This window comes from Archocentrus centrarchus, chromosome 18, assembly GCF_007364275.1.
Source record: "Archocentrus centrarchus isolate MPI-CPG fArcCen1 chromosome 18, fArcCen1, whole genome shotgun sequence".
Lineage (NCBI taxonomy): Eukaryota > Metazoa > Chordata > Actinopteri > Cichliformes > Cichlidae > Archocentrus > Archocentrus centrarchus.
This window is the reverse complement of record NC_044363.1, coordinates 23,095,747-23,109,747: the sequence shown is the minus strand read 5'-3', so window position 1 is coordinate 23,109,747 and position 14,001 is coordinate 23,095,747. Positions and strand designations below refer to the sequence as shown.

The following is a 14,001-nucleotide window of genomic DNA, read 5'->3' as shown; positions in this document are numbered from 1 at the left end:
GATGGTGTGAAGGGTGGAGGAGTGTTGGACTGGTTAGTTGTGTCCAGGCAGCCTCATTAACATTTGAGTCAGACTGTGTTTTTAACAGCACTGAATGGTGCCCAGACCTCACGTTGTGCTCTGGACCCCTGCAAAGCTGCTGTGGCTAATTGTGACTGACAGAAGTTACCTCATTTGTTGCAGTTTTTTTGGATTTAATGTTCCCCATTTAAAGTTAATGCAGCATGAGTGCTAATCAGCCCCCGAACCACCTCTGTGACGTTTTGTCGGATGTGTTTGGGAGGTGGTTAGTCCATGCCGTCGTCATGCCCGATGATGACCTTATCCTGTCCGGTGACACTTCTCTTCACAGCCTCCACCACACACACCTCCACATTCCCGCACAGCCAATCCTCTCCACCAATCACATCCTTTTGTTGGCTTGAGGATGAGGAGGATTTGAAGATGAAGATGCTTATTTATCAGCTCAGTGCATCATGATGCCATTCAGCTCTTGCACCTCCTACGTGCTGATTGGTTAGGGTTTCTTATAGTTTGGGGTTTTTTTGCAGCACTGCACATCTCCAGTGCTGGAAACAGAATCAGGGAATATAAGAGCCGGCTTGTTCTGTTTGCAGTTTGGGGTGGAGATGCTTCGCTCTCAGGTGCAGGTGCTTCTGGTGGCTCTGGGTTTGTCTGTGCTGCTGGTGCGGGTCAGCACGGCTCCATATAGGGACATGCTGGCAGAAACAATGAGAGCAGACCTCACAAATGACAAGGTGAGTCACTCGTTTATTGTATTAGGGGCTAAAATATCAACATTTTTGTATTGGAACAGCTGTTTGAACATCCACATAGTGTCTGAGGAACCTTTGTCCATTTCTGTCCTCCTTCAGGATCTGACTCACTGGCTCTTGCTGAAGTTCATGGCTGAACTGAGGGCGAGAGGAGACGAGACAATGCGAGGCAGGGCGGGGGTGATGAGGCGACACCTTCCTCTGTCCCAAAGAGAGCGCAAAGCCGGCTGCCGCAACTTCTTCTGGAAGACTTTCACCTCATGCTAACAGCAGGAGTTTTTTTTTTTTTTTTTTTTTAAAGGATGCTTGCATGTTTGCTTTCTTTGTAGTAGCTGGATTATTTACTGCAAGACAACAAATGTACAGATACTTTGAAAGCTGCAAACAGTAAAAAGAGTGTATGCTTTAAAACTGGCAAGCGTGTACATGTCTGAAATAAATTTTCCAGTTTAGAAGGACATCCCGGTTTCTCTGTTCTGTGGAGCTGGTTTCACAGGAAATTTGAGCAAGTTTAGAAAAGGTTATGAACAAACACACAGACGAGCATTTTACAGTTTAACAACACAGTGAGAGACACATACCGGTAAGTAAATTTGAAATCTCAAATATGAGATTGGATTACTGCTGAGATAACAACCCAACATAAACACTAGAAATAACCGGTGTTGTCAGAAGAATTATTAAAGACACACACTTTCCACATGTAGAGATATGTGATCAGCTTCCAAGCAACAGAATCGATAAATTTCCATCCATGTTAATTATTAAGAGTCACCCATCAACCTTACCTGGCGAGCACTCTTTGGCGGGCTACATCACAAAAGAGAGACGTGGAACTTATCTTGCTTGGAATGATGTAATGGTTTGTTGTTTTGTTAACAAAATGCACCCTGTGTGTGTCAGGGTACGAGTTTGCTTGTGTTTGACTCGGGTATTATACTACATATTAAATAAATAAATAAATACCATGTGGAAACTTAATTCACAGAGTTTGGTATGTTTATTAACGTGCAAATAGAGGGGAAAAAAGTAGTAACAGTAATAAGAAAGAAATTAATTCTGATCATAATTTTAAAAAATTCAAATGTTATAAAAAAAAATAAAAAAAAAACTGCATGCATGAACTCAAAAATCTACCCAGTCAACAGGATCTCCCTTTAATGTTTTAGGTGTACTAAACCAAGACTGTGGACAGTTTCTGGGTGCGTGTGTCTTAAAAGCTGCTGTTCACCTTCAGATTTTCATACATGTGTATTGGGGACGGTTGATAGAGGAATGTTTAAATCTGAACCAGTTTGCAAAAACACCGTCCATCCTTCTGGTCTTGAGGTATCAGAAACATTAAGTGGTGAAGTCACAGCTTTAACTAAATCATTAAGATGAGATCCTCTGATTGGGCGTTTATCAATAATAAATTCACTCCTATCATTCCACGATATCACATCTGATGCTCGGTTCAGCGCCGTTAAAATCAGCTCTGCATTTTTTCTGCATGCGTGCAAATGTAGTTGGAGGCGCTGATGCAGATGTGTCCTGAGTAGGCTGTTCAGGCGGTGACAAAGACAGCGCGTTCTTTTCCCGCTCACACTGCCTCACGAGTGACAGGAATCTCTGCAGAACAGCAGCACACTTTTTAGCCTGCTGTGTCTAATACACTAGCCAAACTGCTTGACTCCGGCTGACACCTGTTCAGTTATATCCATATTCACTTCTCTAAAATCAAGATGCTGTCTGAACTCATGGGGAATAAAAAAAAAAAAAAAAAAAAAGGTAGTGGGCTCATTATTTTTTTTTTGCTTTCTGTTTACTGCAGTCAGGTAAACAGTACAATGCTTAGAGGCTTGTAAGAGACAAATAGCACTAATATTAATTATTTTTTAAAATTCATCAGTTTGATTTCAGGTCAGCTTTAGGTTCAGCATTTAGCATTTCTCCAGTCTTTTCCCCTCAGTAACAGTGTCACATGATGTCACAAAAATGTGATTGGTCCAGTGACAGTCCTGGACCAACATCAATATTTGGTAATTAAACATTAGTAATCAGCATAAATATGGAATATGTAAAGGAGAGACAGTTCAGTCTTTATGGACCTTTTGGTGCAGCTGCAGCCATCATTCCACATATGTGGTGTTGATTGTACTTCATGGTTTGTGCTGCTGTCTTATGGTTGGTATTCAGAGATGTTTTTACTGCCATCAGTTTATGAAATCCTGTTTTTCTTTGTGCTTTGCAAAGGTTTTTTTTGTTTTTTAGAAATGCCTGTGTGTTTAATTTTTGGTGTAACCACACTGTAATATTATGTTAGGCCAACCTGCTGTAAGAGACGAACAATGATTGAAACCAACAGCTGCAAAACAACTTCACACTTTAAATTGTACAGCAGCTGGGCCAACTGGACCCCAAAGTTAAGTTGGCCCAACAACTATAATCAGGTGTGCTAACCAAAGTTCACCTTGGAAAAAAGTTGGGCCAACTTTGACCCAAGAAAAATAAGTTTCAGGTTAACTTAGAAGTCTGAATTATAAAGATCTGTCATCTTAATATTTTGAACTATGTGCATGTTGTGCCAACTAAATGACAGCATGAAGTTCTGTTTGCGCCCAACTTTTTTAAAAGTTTTTTTTAACAAAGTTGAGTAAACTCAAAAAGCTGTGCAACTTATTTAACTTTTCTTTTTTTTTTTTTTTTTTTTTTTTTTTTACACATTGAAGACCCAGATTTTTAAAAACAGTCTACAAATCACACTTTGTTTATAAAAAAAAAAAAAAAAAAAAAAAAAAAAAAAAAAGGAGGTATCAATGACTCAAGCTGTTTCAAACTGGCATTAGAACGATAGACTTATCAGAAGGAAAAAAACACGCTCGGTTTAAATTGGAAGATTACTGAAGCGAAAGGCTGAAAATGAAGGATGGACCTCAGTGTCCAAGTCATGTGACCAACTGTAAGAGCGGTTGGAGGCGCTGCACCCAGTCATAAACAGTCAGAACTGACCGGACGTGCCTTAAACTGTAACAGACGGGGTTTACCGTGGAAAAGGTTCACACTCACACTCACAGCTTCCACTTCTTTTCTCCTCAAATGGGCTAAAAGAAAACCAATCAACCAAAAAAAAAAAACAAAAAAAAAAAAAAAAAAAACATAAATGCCATTATGAGGACAACTGAGGGTATAAATTTTAATTATGCACCTACAGCCTGCAAAAGGAGAAAAAGCCACTCTTGGGTCCACATGTCCTGCTGTCCGTTTAGCCATCTGCGTTTTTGGTTTCAATAACGTTCACTCTAAATAAAGTCTGCTGCAGTACAGTGGACTTTAATCAAAAAGCCTCAAATCACAGCATTTTAATCTGAATGCATGACAATGATTGTACCAGGTGACCGAAATGGAGACAAAAACTGCAACATCCGAGGGGGCGTCGCACAAGTTGGCACGAAATGACACGTAAGCATTATGAAATGTTTCAAAAGCAGATTAGTGCTGACACAGTATGTACATTATGAGATAAATTAACATGAGATGACAACTCTGAAGTGGTTTAAAGTGATCATGTTGTGTCACCAAAACAAAAGCAGAATTCAGACACACACACACACACACACACACACAAAAACAGTTTCAAATCAGGACTGTTATGGAGCTGAATGACATCCTTGAGGTAAGGCTTTCACATTTCGAGCCCTTTAAGTTAAACACGTACAAAATGCGGACGGAGAGACAAGAGGTTAAACACAATTATAACAAATACTGTAGCTCCAAAGGCTCAGAGTATGACTACTTTGTCTCCACAGGTGAAGAGCTGCAATCCAAAACCAAGCTCACCTTAAAAAGAAGGGGAACCTATTATGTTTTTCCTTGTCATATATACACTGTTACAATCCTCTGTGCTCATATTTTTTTTTTAAAAAAGGCCAAAGTTTAAATAAACACTCAGTTTCAGACCAATTTTTTTCCCGCTCTTAGCTGTATATGATGTCATGGAGAGGGGTTTATCATAAGCACACTAGCCCCACCCACCTGCTGGTCAAAATCTACTGTTTGTGAAGGGAGGCCAATCAGAAGAGCTGCTTTAAAAGGGGTGGAGCAAAAACAGCTCAGAACTTTTAGATAATTTTTTTTTTAACTGTGAATCATGCAAAGCCACTTTAATAGAGTCCAAGACTAAAAATACAGAGCTGCTATAAAGCATAATAGGTCCCCTTTAAATTTAACATTCATCACCCCCTAATGGTGCCTTCACACCAAACGAGAAACAAAAGCTTCGCGGCACTCACATAAATGTAGCCGGATCGTTAACCCGTCAATCAACAAGATGAGGAGGGAGTACAGCTGATGGCTGGGATCAAGATACAGAAATAAATTTGCAGAACTTTCCATGAAATCCTACGATAGCGCTTTTTCTCCAAGCCCTCTCCATTTTTTCCAGCTTCTACATACAAGCTAAGTTCAAACAAAGATTCAGCAGCCCGCAAAAGGCTTCCGTAAGCTTGTCCTGATTGTCATTGGCACTGGGAGAGTACCTGCAGTCATTGCAATCCCGCTGGATCTGCAATCACATTGAGCGAAAGCCTTGCTTACAGTTTGGTGTGAACGCGCCATAACAATAAGCTGTAAGCCATTTACCCCTTTAAACAGAGCATCATATTTTTAATGCTTTTTTTTTTTTTTTTTATACATTTCCCCAAATGGCACATATACAAACTCTTTATATGAGGCTCAAGCTTTGCACAGCAGGATGCCTCATAAGTGAGCCACACCCTGCTTTCCATTAGACAAAGTGAGAGTCAGACTTCATTGCACCGTCATTTTCAATGTAACATGTCAAGTAGCAAACAAGCATTAAACAAAGAGTGTTTTGTAGACATTCACAAATGGCAGAAAAAAAAAAAAATCCTGCTACAAGCTGTGACTAAGCAACTAACAACATGATGCTGTAATGTTGAGAAGCATGAGAATCTGTGCTAACAAATCTAGTGTTAAAGAAAAAGAAGCTATTAGCTGTCAAATTACTAAACATTCCTCTTGTCTACATTTCCTCTTCTATTAGGCTACTGACGTCACTGCACACTGCACTACAGGCTCCGCGCTTTCCAAAACAACCGGGAGCAGTTTCACTCAAACCCTCCTGTTATGTACAGTAACAGTTGTTATATTGTGTGCTTTTAATATGCATTTTGATGTAAAGCGTTGCCTACTGTCTAGACTGGTTCAGTCAAACCATGATCCTGATTATCGTGCGTGTCCCTTATCTGCAGAAATTCCTTATTTTCAGGCTGAAATCTGTTAACTTCCATCTGTGCTTTCATTGTCTTTGAAAGTGGTAAAAAATGTGCAACTCAACACGTGGGCAGTACCGGTGTGGATGAATGGTAAGTGGAGCCCAAGCTGCCTGCAGGTCAGGCCACTGTCGTACAAACATTGAGCTAAACGTTACAAACAACGTACCAAAGAGTAAAGGAGATACAGAGGGAAAAGCTGAACACCAGTGACGCGGTTACTCCAACTGCAGCTGCAGACCTAAACGGGGAAATTAATGTTTTTCTACCAACAATGCAAGTAAATAAGCTGCTATCAATAATGTGCTGTCTATCCTGTGGATTTGTGAGGGTGGGGGGGGAGAGAAGGCTGAGTGAGCAGACATTTGTTAGCAGTCAGTGGAGATTTTGGCTGAGAGGTCCTGGATGCGGCGAGCGCTGCAGCTCTTGCACAGGATGTGGCCGTCCAGCGGGTAACAGCCTCGACCCTCGCCTTCAGACGACAGCAGGAGACCACATTCCTGATGAAAAGAGGCGCCCCGGTCACTTCAAATAAACACTCACAAGGACTCACAGTGTAAATACTTAGAGAAAATAGGCAACCCAACGGGCTTATTTGGACAATTCAATATTTAATATAACCCTATGTACTGTTCTGTATACTCTAAAATACTGGGGTTGTGTAACAGTGGAGAGAGATGAATGCTCAGGATGGCCAAGGCACCCTAGTTTTGTGTTTATAACCTTGTGAAATAGAGGAGAAGTTTATGGTGCGCTTCCCTCTTTGATCAATTAAAACAAACACAAAGATTCAAATTTATTGATTACTGTGATTGATTTAAATCAACACACTGAGCTGCTTCAACCTAAAACTGCACACTGCTGTTTCTTAACTACTTCCTTCCTTCAAGAAAGAGTAAAATCAACTCATGCTGTTCACGTCATGTAACCAGGATTTTCCCTGGTTTGGAATGGCTCTTTGGGGGTAAAAGCATGAAGTCTGTTGCTGTATTTCTATGAAACCTATGCATTTTCCTATTATTTCTAAACATTTGCTAAACAAACATGTATATTATTCAAAAACTACTAACCCCCCCTGCCAAAAAAAAAAAACCCTAATTAACAAAACTCTTTCCCTACAGAAGACAAGAGCCCTGCTTAATTGTGAGAACTCACCTCACAAACGTAACAGTTGACATGGAAGCTGCGATCCAGGGCTACAATCCTGACGGTCTCCTCCTGGCCCGGCTCGGGCATGATGGGCTCCCCACACACCGAGCAGCGCGGTGCATACTTCCTGTCGGACACAGCAAGCATCAAAGCTCAGAGTTCGTTTAAGCACGTCGGTCTGCGCTTTAGTACCGAGTCACATTCTGCCATGATATCATGCAAACACTGTTCAGCCCATGTGAATCAGCGATTACCTATGAAAGTCCTCTATGCAGTGTATCTGAGATGTTGCATCCACAGTGAAGGGCACGCCATCCAAACAGCAGTTACAAACCACGCACGTGAAGCAGCGAGGGTGGTAGGCTTTTCCCATGGCTCGCAGGATGCGGTCCAGAATGGGCTTGGAGCACTTTGAACAGCGCTCTAATGTACTCTTAAAAAAAACAGATGGAAATAAGAGCAGGCTTGAGAGCAGAAGTGAGAGAGAACCACTGAAAGACAAAACACAGTAAATGTCTCTGTTTGAGGAAATATAAATATGGTAAAAAAAAAAACAAAAAAAACAGCTGATTCCTTTACAATGTAACAGCTCTCGCAGTAACTCTTCTTGTCGAGAGCGTAGAAGGGTTGCCCTCGCAGACGTGCGTGGCAGGTGATACATGTGAAACACTCCACATGGAACACCTGCTCCATGGCGATACAGCCGCTGCCGTCGCCGACCACGTTGTCTCCACAGCGGGCGCAGCGACCTGACGGTCAGCACAGAAGCAGACAAAGAAAAAAGTCAAGAAGCTGAGCTTTTCTTTCAAACTTTTAAATTCATTCCTCTGCTGTGCCATTAGTAACAACGGTACCAAAATAGTCCTCAGCAGGCGGGTGGTTCATATCATACACCAGCTTCTTGGTGAGGCGATCCAGCTCTTCCTCGGGCCTGGTTGTTGCTGCCCCCTGCTGGAGGAAAGAGGACACACAAAAGCTACAACTCAAATGTGTTTGGACACTCAGTGTAATTTAAGAGAAGTTTGGGTTCTTCTGTTCTATGAAAAAAAGACCCAAAAATCGGTTTTGTTTCATTTGAGTGTGCAAGAAAAAGTCAGTTTCCCATACTGTTACTATTTCAAAAGTTCACTTTTAATTCTTGCACTGCATATTTGCCTTCCTACCTTGCTTGACTGATAACCAGGACTCTGTGCAGCTCCCGACCCTGTCTGATTATTTTCCATGGCTCTCTTAGACACTGGAACCTGGTTAACTCTTCCTCCAGACCCTGAGCCGCTCCCCTTGTACCCCCCGTCTGAGTGCATCTCCTGAACCTGTGAGCCGGGATGTGGAGGGTACCAGGCCTGGGGACCTGTCTGAGTCTGGGCTGGGGGTCGTGACACGTGCTGGCGAGGAGGGGGTGGAGTGTACGCCTGTTCAGCCTGCCTCCCTGTCTGAGAGTAGGTGACTGGCTGCGCAGTCTTGACCTGGACGCTGAACCTGGGCCCTGTAGGAGTGGACGCAGTGGTGTAGGATGCTGGGACGGGCTGAGGGTAGGGTTTAGGGGTTGAAGTGGTGTAGTAGTCCTGCTGGTGGGAGGTGGAGTACTGAGGTGCCTGATGCTCATTGGGGTAGGGAGCTGCTGGGTGGTATTGGTTCTGGGGATGAGGGTTGTAGCCCATGGATGGGCGACCCGGAGGAGGGGCAGTGCTCTGGTGTACAGGCTTGTAGTGATCCCCTGAGAGGTATTTGTTGTAAGGCACGTTGTCATAGAGCTGTGGGGAGGCAGAGCATTAACAAGAGCCAAATAAAGAGAGATATAAACAACATTCATTGCTTAATTTATCAACTAAGTACATGTAAATCCATTTGAGCTAAATTTGCCATACTTGAGTGCTGGAGTCCTCTGGGTGGCTGTCCAGATCAGCTAACATACTCGTGAGGGAGTCAATTTCTGCATCAATTTTAGAGTGATAGCTCGCTGGCTTTTCAGGACCACGGTGCTAACAATCAAACAGCATGAGAAACATGTCAGATGGTTGCAAAACCATTCAAATCTTTTGTTTCTTCGAGGGAAAGCTACTGATAGCCGTCTACTCACCATCAGCTCGTAGCTGTCCATGTGAGGGCTCCAGCTGCGGTCTTCTTTAGGACCATGTGGAGAAGGGTAATAGTGATCACCAGATGAATGATGCATGGGTCCACCTAATGTTTTAGACAATAGATAATTGAAACGAATCAAGAACTGCCTTTGACAATTATTTTTTAAAACACATTACAAAGCAGATCTTCACTAAAAAGATTCACTCAATGCATCACAATCTCTGAAACCACTCCTTCTACCCACGAAGAGATCCTCCGATCATGATTCTAATACAAGTAAGAAAATCCACTGTCCTAAATCTGTTTAAAAATGAGCTCAAGATAATCCAGCACTAGTCTGAAGATTCAGTGGTCCAGTGTAGCCAGATCAAAGTGGTTTCTATCAGATTTTTAGTTACTTAAGTTAAACAGCCTCACTGTGTTACCCCTGAAATACACTGGGCACCACTTTGTTGTGTGTCAGGCGTGTCTTTGCTCTGTCACTTCAAATACACATTGATAACTAAAATTGTTACAAGAAGGGATCATTATTCATTCCTGATCTGCATACCAGTAGCAGAGAATGGATATCAGCTCCCTTTGTCTTTCTGTACTCTTTTGTATGCTCCCCTTGATTATAAAATAAAAACATGAGTGAGCAGAGTTTCAGCTGCTCACAGTGAAGCTATGAAAATGTCACTGTGTAGTATGTGCGAAGCACCCTTCTTACCTGTGGGTCCAGTTGCCATGTACCTGTTGGCCATCCCTCCTCCTCCTCCTCCATTCTGATCATAGGGACCATATTTTGGTCTGAAATCAGGTGTGCCCTTCTTGATGGGGGCTCGATAGATTGGTCCACCAGTGGAGTGGGACATCTGGGGGATGGCTCGCTCTGAGTTGTCCAGAGTCCTTGGTGGCAGCCAGGTGGGACCGGACATGGCAGGGGTCTGAAGTCAAGTGATAAAAGCATGTCACATTTTTCTGTAAATAAAGTTTATTAACATGCTTTTAATCTGAAATGATCATTAGAATCTTAAGTGCAAATCAGTGCTTACATTGATCTGATGACGTTTTAGACTGATTTTTTCCCCCCCCCCAAGCCTTTAGGCACAATTTGTGTATTTGAACTCAGTTGTGGCTGCTGTGTGCGTTTATGTCAGAGGTAACCAATGGAAACTAAGGGATGCTTCAGACTTTGTTTCCTATGGCAACCAGCACACACAATTTGAACAATAGGCTTCTGGATGAGAAGCAGGAAAAGAGAAGCCAGCCTGAAAGGCTTGGGGATTTCCAGCAGGATCACACATGCCTGAAAACATGTGCAAGTGTATTTTTGTGCGTTTTGAGACACAGTCAGTCATGGAAAAGATCACCAACACACACACACACACACACACACACACACACACACACACACACACACACACACACACACACACACACACACACACACACACACTGGTGTACAGAGGCACAAACAGGTGCAAATCTGCAGCTATCCCTCGCCTGTTATCCGCCACAATAGTTATTGTCTTTGCATGTTTACACACCAGTATCATTTATTTCCAAATGAAGCCGGGACAAAAACATGGCAGGAAATGTTGTGTAATGATATGTATCTGTATACACGTGAACACCTGGCTCATAACAATATATTATGTATTCTCTATGGGGCAGGCACACAGCTGAGACGAAAAAGTGCTGACCTGCACCTGAATGTTATATAAGAAAAAAAACACTGGATATGTTTTAATGTTCTCTATAGTATGCATTTATGAACCTTTTCCATATGAGTAAAACTTTAATACCACTGAGGTCAGACACACTTGAACAGAAATTTTAAGCTGCACTTTCATCATTTTACAGACTACAGTATACAGCTGACTCATCAAACCCCACGGACAAATTAAGCCAAGAGCCAGCACGCACCGTCATAACCGTTTTGGAAAGCTACTGACACAAAGCTGAAATGGATTGAAAGGCATAGCAAATCAAATCCAAATACTGTGGTTGTGGAGAAATTAATAGCCCACTCAGACTGATTGTATGTGGGCCGTGTGGCCATCATAAGAGGATTATACTGATGGATGAGAACATGAGGTAGCCACACAGAAAAACAATGCCCAAACACTAGATTTAACCCCTTTCCTTTACATCAGTTATATTAAGTTTAGGATTATTTTGTTTTGTAGTTATCAATAAACCACTCAACGTCAGAATGGACTTAACTGATAATACACAGTGACCACGTGGAAGAAAGAGTGACCCAACACCTCCACCATCGACCTTATTTACACCCTGTCTGAATCCTGATGAGCACACGCTCAAATCCCAGGATCCAGGCCAGGAAATTAATCTCATCTGTTATATCACTCTGTGTTTAGACCTTGTGGTTACCTCTTTATGTGGCTTAAAACACAAAGCTTGAACATGAGTCTGTGAGCTCAGCCGGGCTGTACGTGAGGAACGGCAACCTCTGAAATGTCAAAGTTGATCATGACTGCAGCAGGAAGCGTTAAGGCAACGGGAACAGAGGAAGAGGACATCCGGGTTTTTTTTTTTTTTTTTTTTTAAATTAAAAAATAAAATGCAACGGAAGCACTTTAGCAACACAAATATTAAAAATAATTACAATTTCACAAAAGTAAAGAGTAATGATAGTAAATGCAACTTTTGTAGTCATTTTATTCCTAATCTTTTTTTAACCACTTCGGGTTATTTCTTAAGATTTTACTCTGAAGCCCGCTGCTGTGCTTAGATTAACACATCTGATACAGTGCAGCCTGATCTGTGCTGGTTAAACTCAGTAAGACAAAATGACTGAGGTCACACCGTGTTTGGGAACAGAGGATTTTTAAAAAACACAACCCGTCCCGAATAACACGAACATCATCAAATCGTCTCCTACCTTTTACAGTACCGTTACAGTGAGCCTCCTCCTTCCTTCGGTCTCATCTATAAGTGCACAAAAAAGAAACAAAACAAAATCAGTAAGGAAACAAGAAAGCACATCACAGAAACACCGGCGACATTTTTCCTGCCTTTTTGCGCTCAGTAACATTTTCGTCTCCGGTGAATGACAAAAACTGCTCAGCTGTTCGTCCAAATCTGCCCTCCGTGCGCAACATATGTGAAAAACATACCATTTAAGCGCCCCAAATTAAGGATAACTAGCAGTAATTAACTTTAATAACAGCCTTGTTTACTTGTTTGCTAGCCTGTTTTGAACTCGAGCAAAGCTCGTGCCTCTCCCTCGGGCTAACTTCAGCCGAATAGGAAACAAAGCAGCCGAGTCAACAACAACCGCCACATACCGTGTGAAATGAGCCACACCGACACGACCTACACCTCCGTCTAAACGTTCACAGGTCAGTGAAAGCTGTCCCGAAAAAAACTTTCTTTTCTGCCTCGGCGTCGTTAACCTACTTTGTCCCGGATCCAGAGGCCTGTAGCAGCGGCAGCAGCGGCGGCCGCAGCTCCTTACTGCATTCCCACTGCGTGACGTCGCTGCGCGCGTGTGCGTGCGCGCGCACGAGGACGCGGGGGGGGTCTGTCATATTACAGACAGCAGCCTGCTGAGCTTTTACACAATAACCCCACATATGTAAATGTCCCATTATATCGATTTTATTGAGTCTGAGACCACTGCTGGAGTAAGCCTTTACCATTATCTACAAACTCATGCGTTCCTGCAGCCAAATCAACAAAGCACCTTTAATAAAGTAGAATAAAAATAGAAATTAAAAGTTTTAGTTGCCCTCAAACGCAGCGCATGATGAAAATGTAGCAGCTGCCACAGTTCAGTGCCTTTCCCTATAGAACTTAAACATGAAAATAATAAAAAATACTGTAAAACCAGTATGTGTATGTATATCAAACAACACAAGCACTTACAGGAGAATAAATATGTAACAAATATACAAAACATACCTATATTGCACAAATGCTAGTTATTGCACAGAGGAGGGTTATGATATACTGAATGTACTGATATAGCACAGTGAGATAGTCATAAGAAGAAGTGAGCAGTGAGTTGAAGCTCATTAAAATAAAATGCAACAATATGACCAAACAAAAATTGCTCACTAAAGTAAAAATTGCACAAATCTAATGTGCACATTGTTCTTTGAGTTAGGAACCCCCCCCCCCCCCCCCCCCTTAATGCTTTAATGGTAACAGGGCTGGTGCTGACATGTTTGGGTAAAACCTGATACCTGATGTTGTTATCTCAGCATGATCTTAAAATGCTCCAAAGACTTTCCTACAACATCAGGAATTCTTGGCTTTGTGCAGTCATCAAATACCCCCCTGATGCTTCAAAATCAGGTGTGTGTGGACCAAAGACCCTGACGTTCACCACTCATTAGTCTTTGAGGTGCGTGTGGGCTTGTTATCCTGCTGCAGCATGATCTTTCTCAATAAAGACTCAATAAAGACAGGGTGAAGGTGTCCATCTCCAGACATGAGTATTTTCAGCATTATGTTTCACTGTGGGTTTGATACACTACAGTTTCATTCTGTCTCCTAAAAGCTTAAAAAAGGTGACTGGACTTCTTTTAAGTGATCTGATCAATGGTGGATCAATAACCACCCCCACCCCCACTAGGGTTTAAATACCTGGAACTAAATAACTGGGAGAGTACCATGACCTGGATGACTGAGAACCTACGCAGACACTCTGTCTCCTGTTTGTGTGCACCTTTCTGTTACTGCCACAAATGCTAAACTTGGATTAATCAGTA

General features: G+C 42.2%; 2 protein-coding genes across 6 annotated transcripts; one reads left to right on the top strand and one right to left on the bottom strand.

Moving 5' to 3' along the window:
- The first annotated feature begins 505 nt into the window (after positions 1-505).
- On the top strand, positions 506-1,616 carry sst5 (somatostatin 5). The gene is made up of 2 exons (XM_030754093.1): positions 506-758; positions 876-1,616. Exons 1-2 carry the CDS (start codon positions 630-632, stop codon positions 1,041-1,043), a joined length of 297 nt encoding a protein of 98 aa, XP_030609953.1. The 5' UTR covers positions 506-629; the 3' UTR covers positions 1,044-1,616.
- A 2,311-nt stretch (positions 1,617-3,927) lies between these two features.
- Positions 3,928-12,785, bottom strand: trip6 (thyroid hormone receptor interactor 6). 5 transcript variants are annotated; one of them, XM_030753649.1, is made up of 11 exons: positions 12,686-12,785; positions 12,168-12,214; positions 9,990-10,206; positions 9,279-9,382; positions 9,067-9,180; positions 8,362-8,952; positions 8,053-8,149; positions 7,778-7,947; positions 7,453-7,631; positions 7,205-7,325; positions 3,928-6,549 (listed from the first exon to the last, which is right to left on the bottom strand). In XM_030753649.1, the coding sequence occupies exons 3-11, from the start codon at positions 10,195-10,197 to the stop codon at positions 6,418-6,420; spliced, it is 1,716 nt and encodes a 571-aa protein (XP_030609509.1). In that variant the 5' UTR covers positions 10,198-10,206; positions 12,168-12,214; positions 12,686-12,785; the 3' UTR covers positions 3,928-6,417. The 5 variants fall into 5 exon arrangements, with proteins under 5 accessions (XP_030609509.1, XP_030609508.1, XP_030609510.1 ...); XM_030753648.1 differs by having other exon boundaries at positions 12,574-12,748; XM_030753650.1 differs by having other exon boundaries at positions 8,053-8,146; positions 12,574-12,748.
- Positions 12,786-14,001: the final 1,216 nt, after the last annotated feature.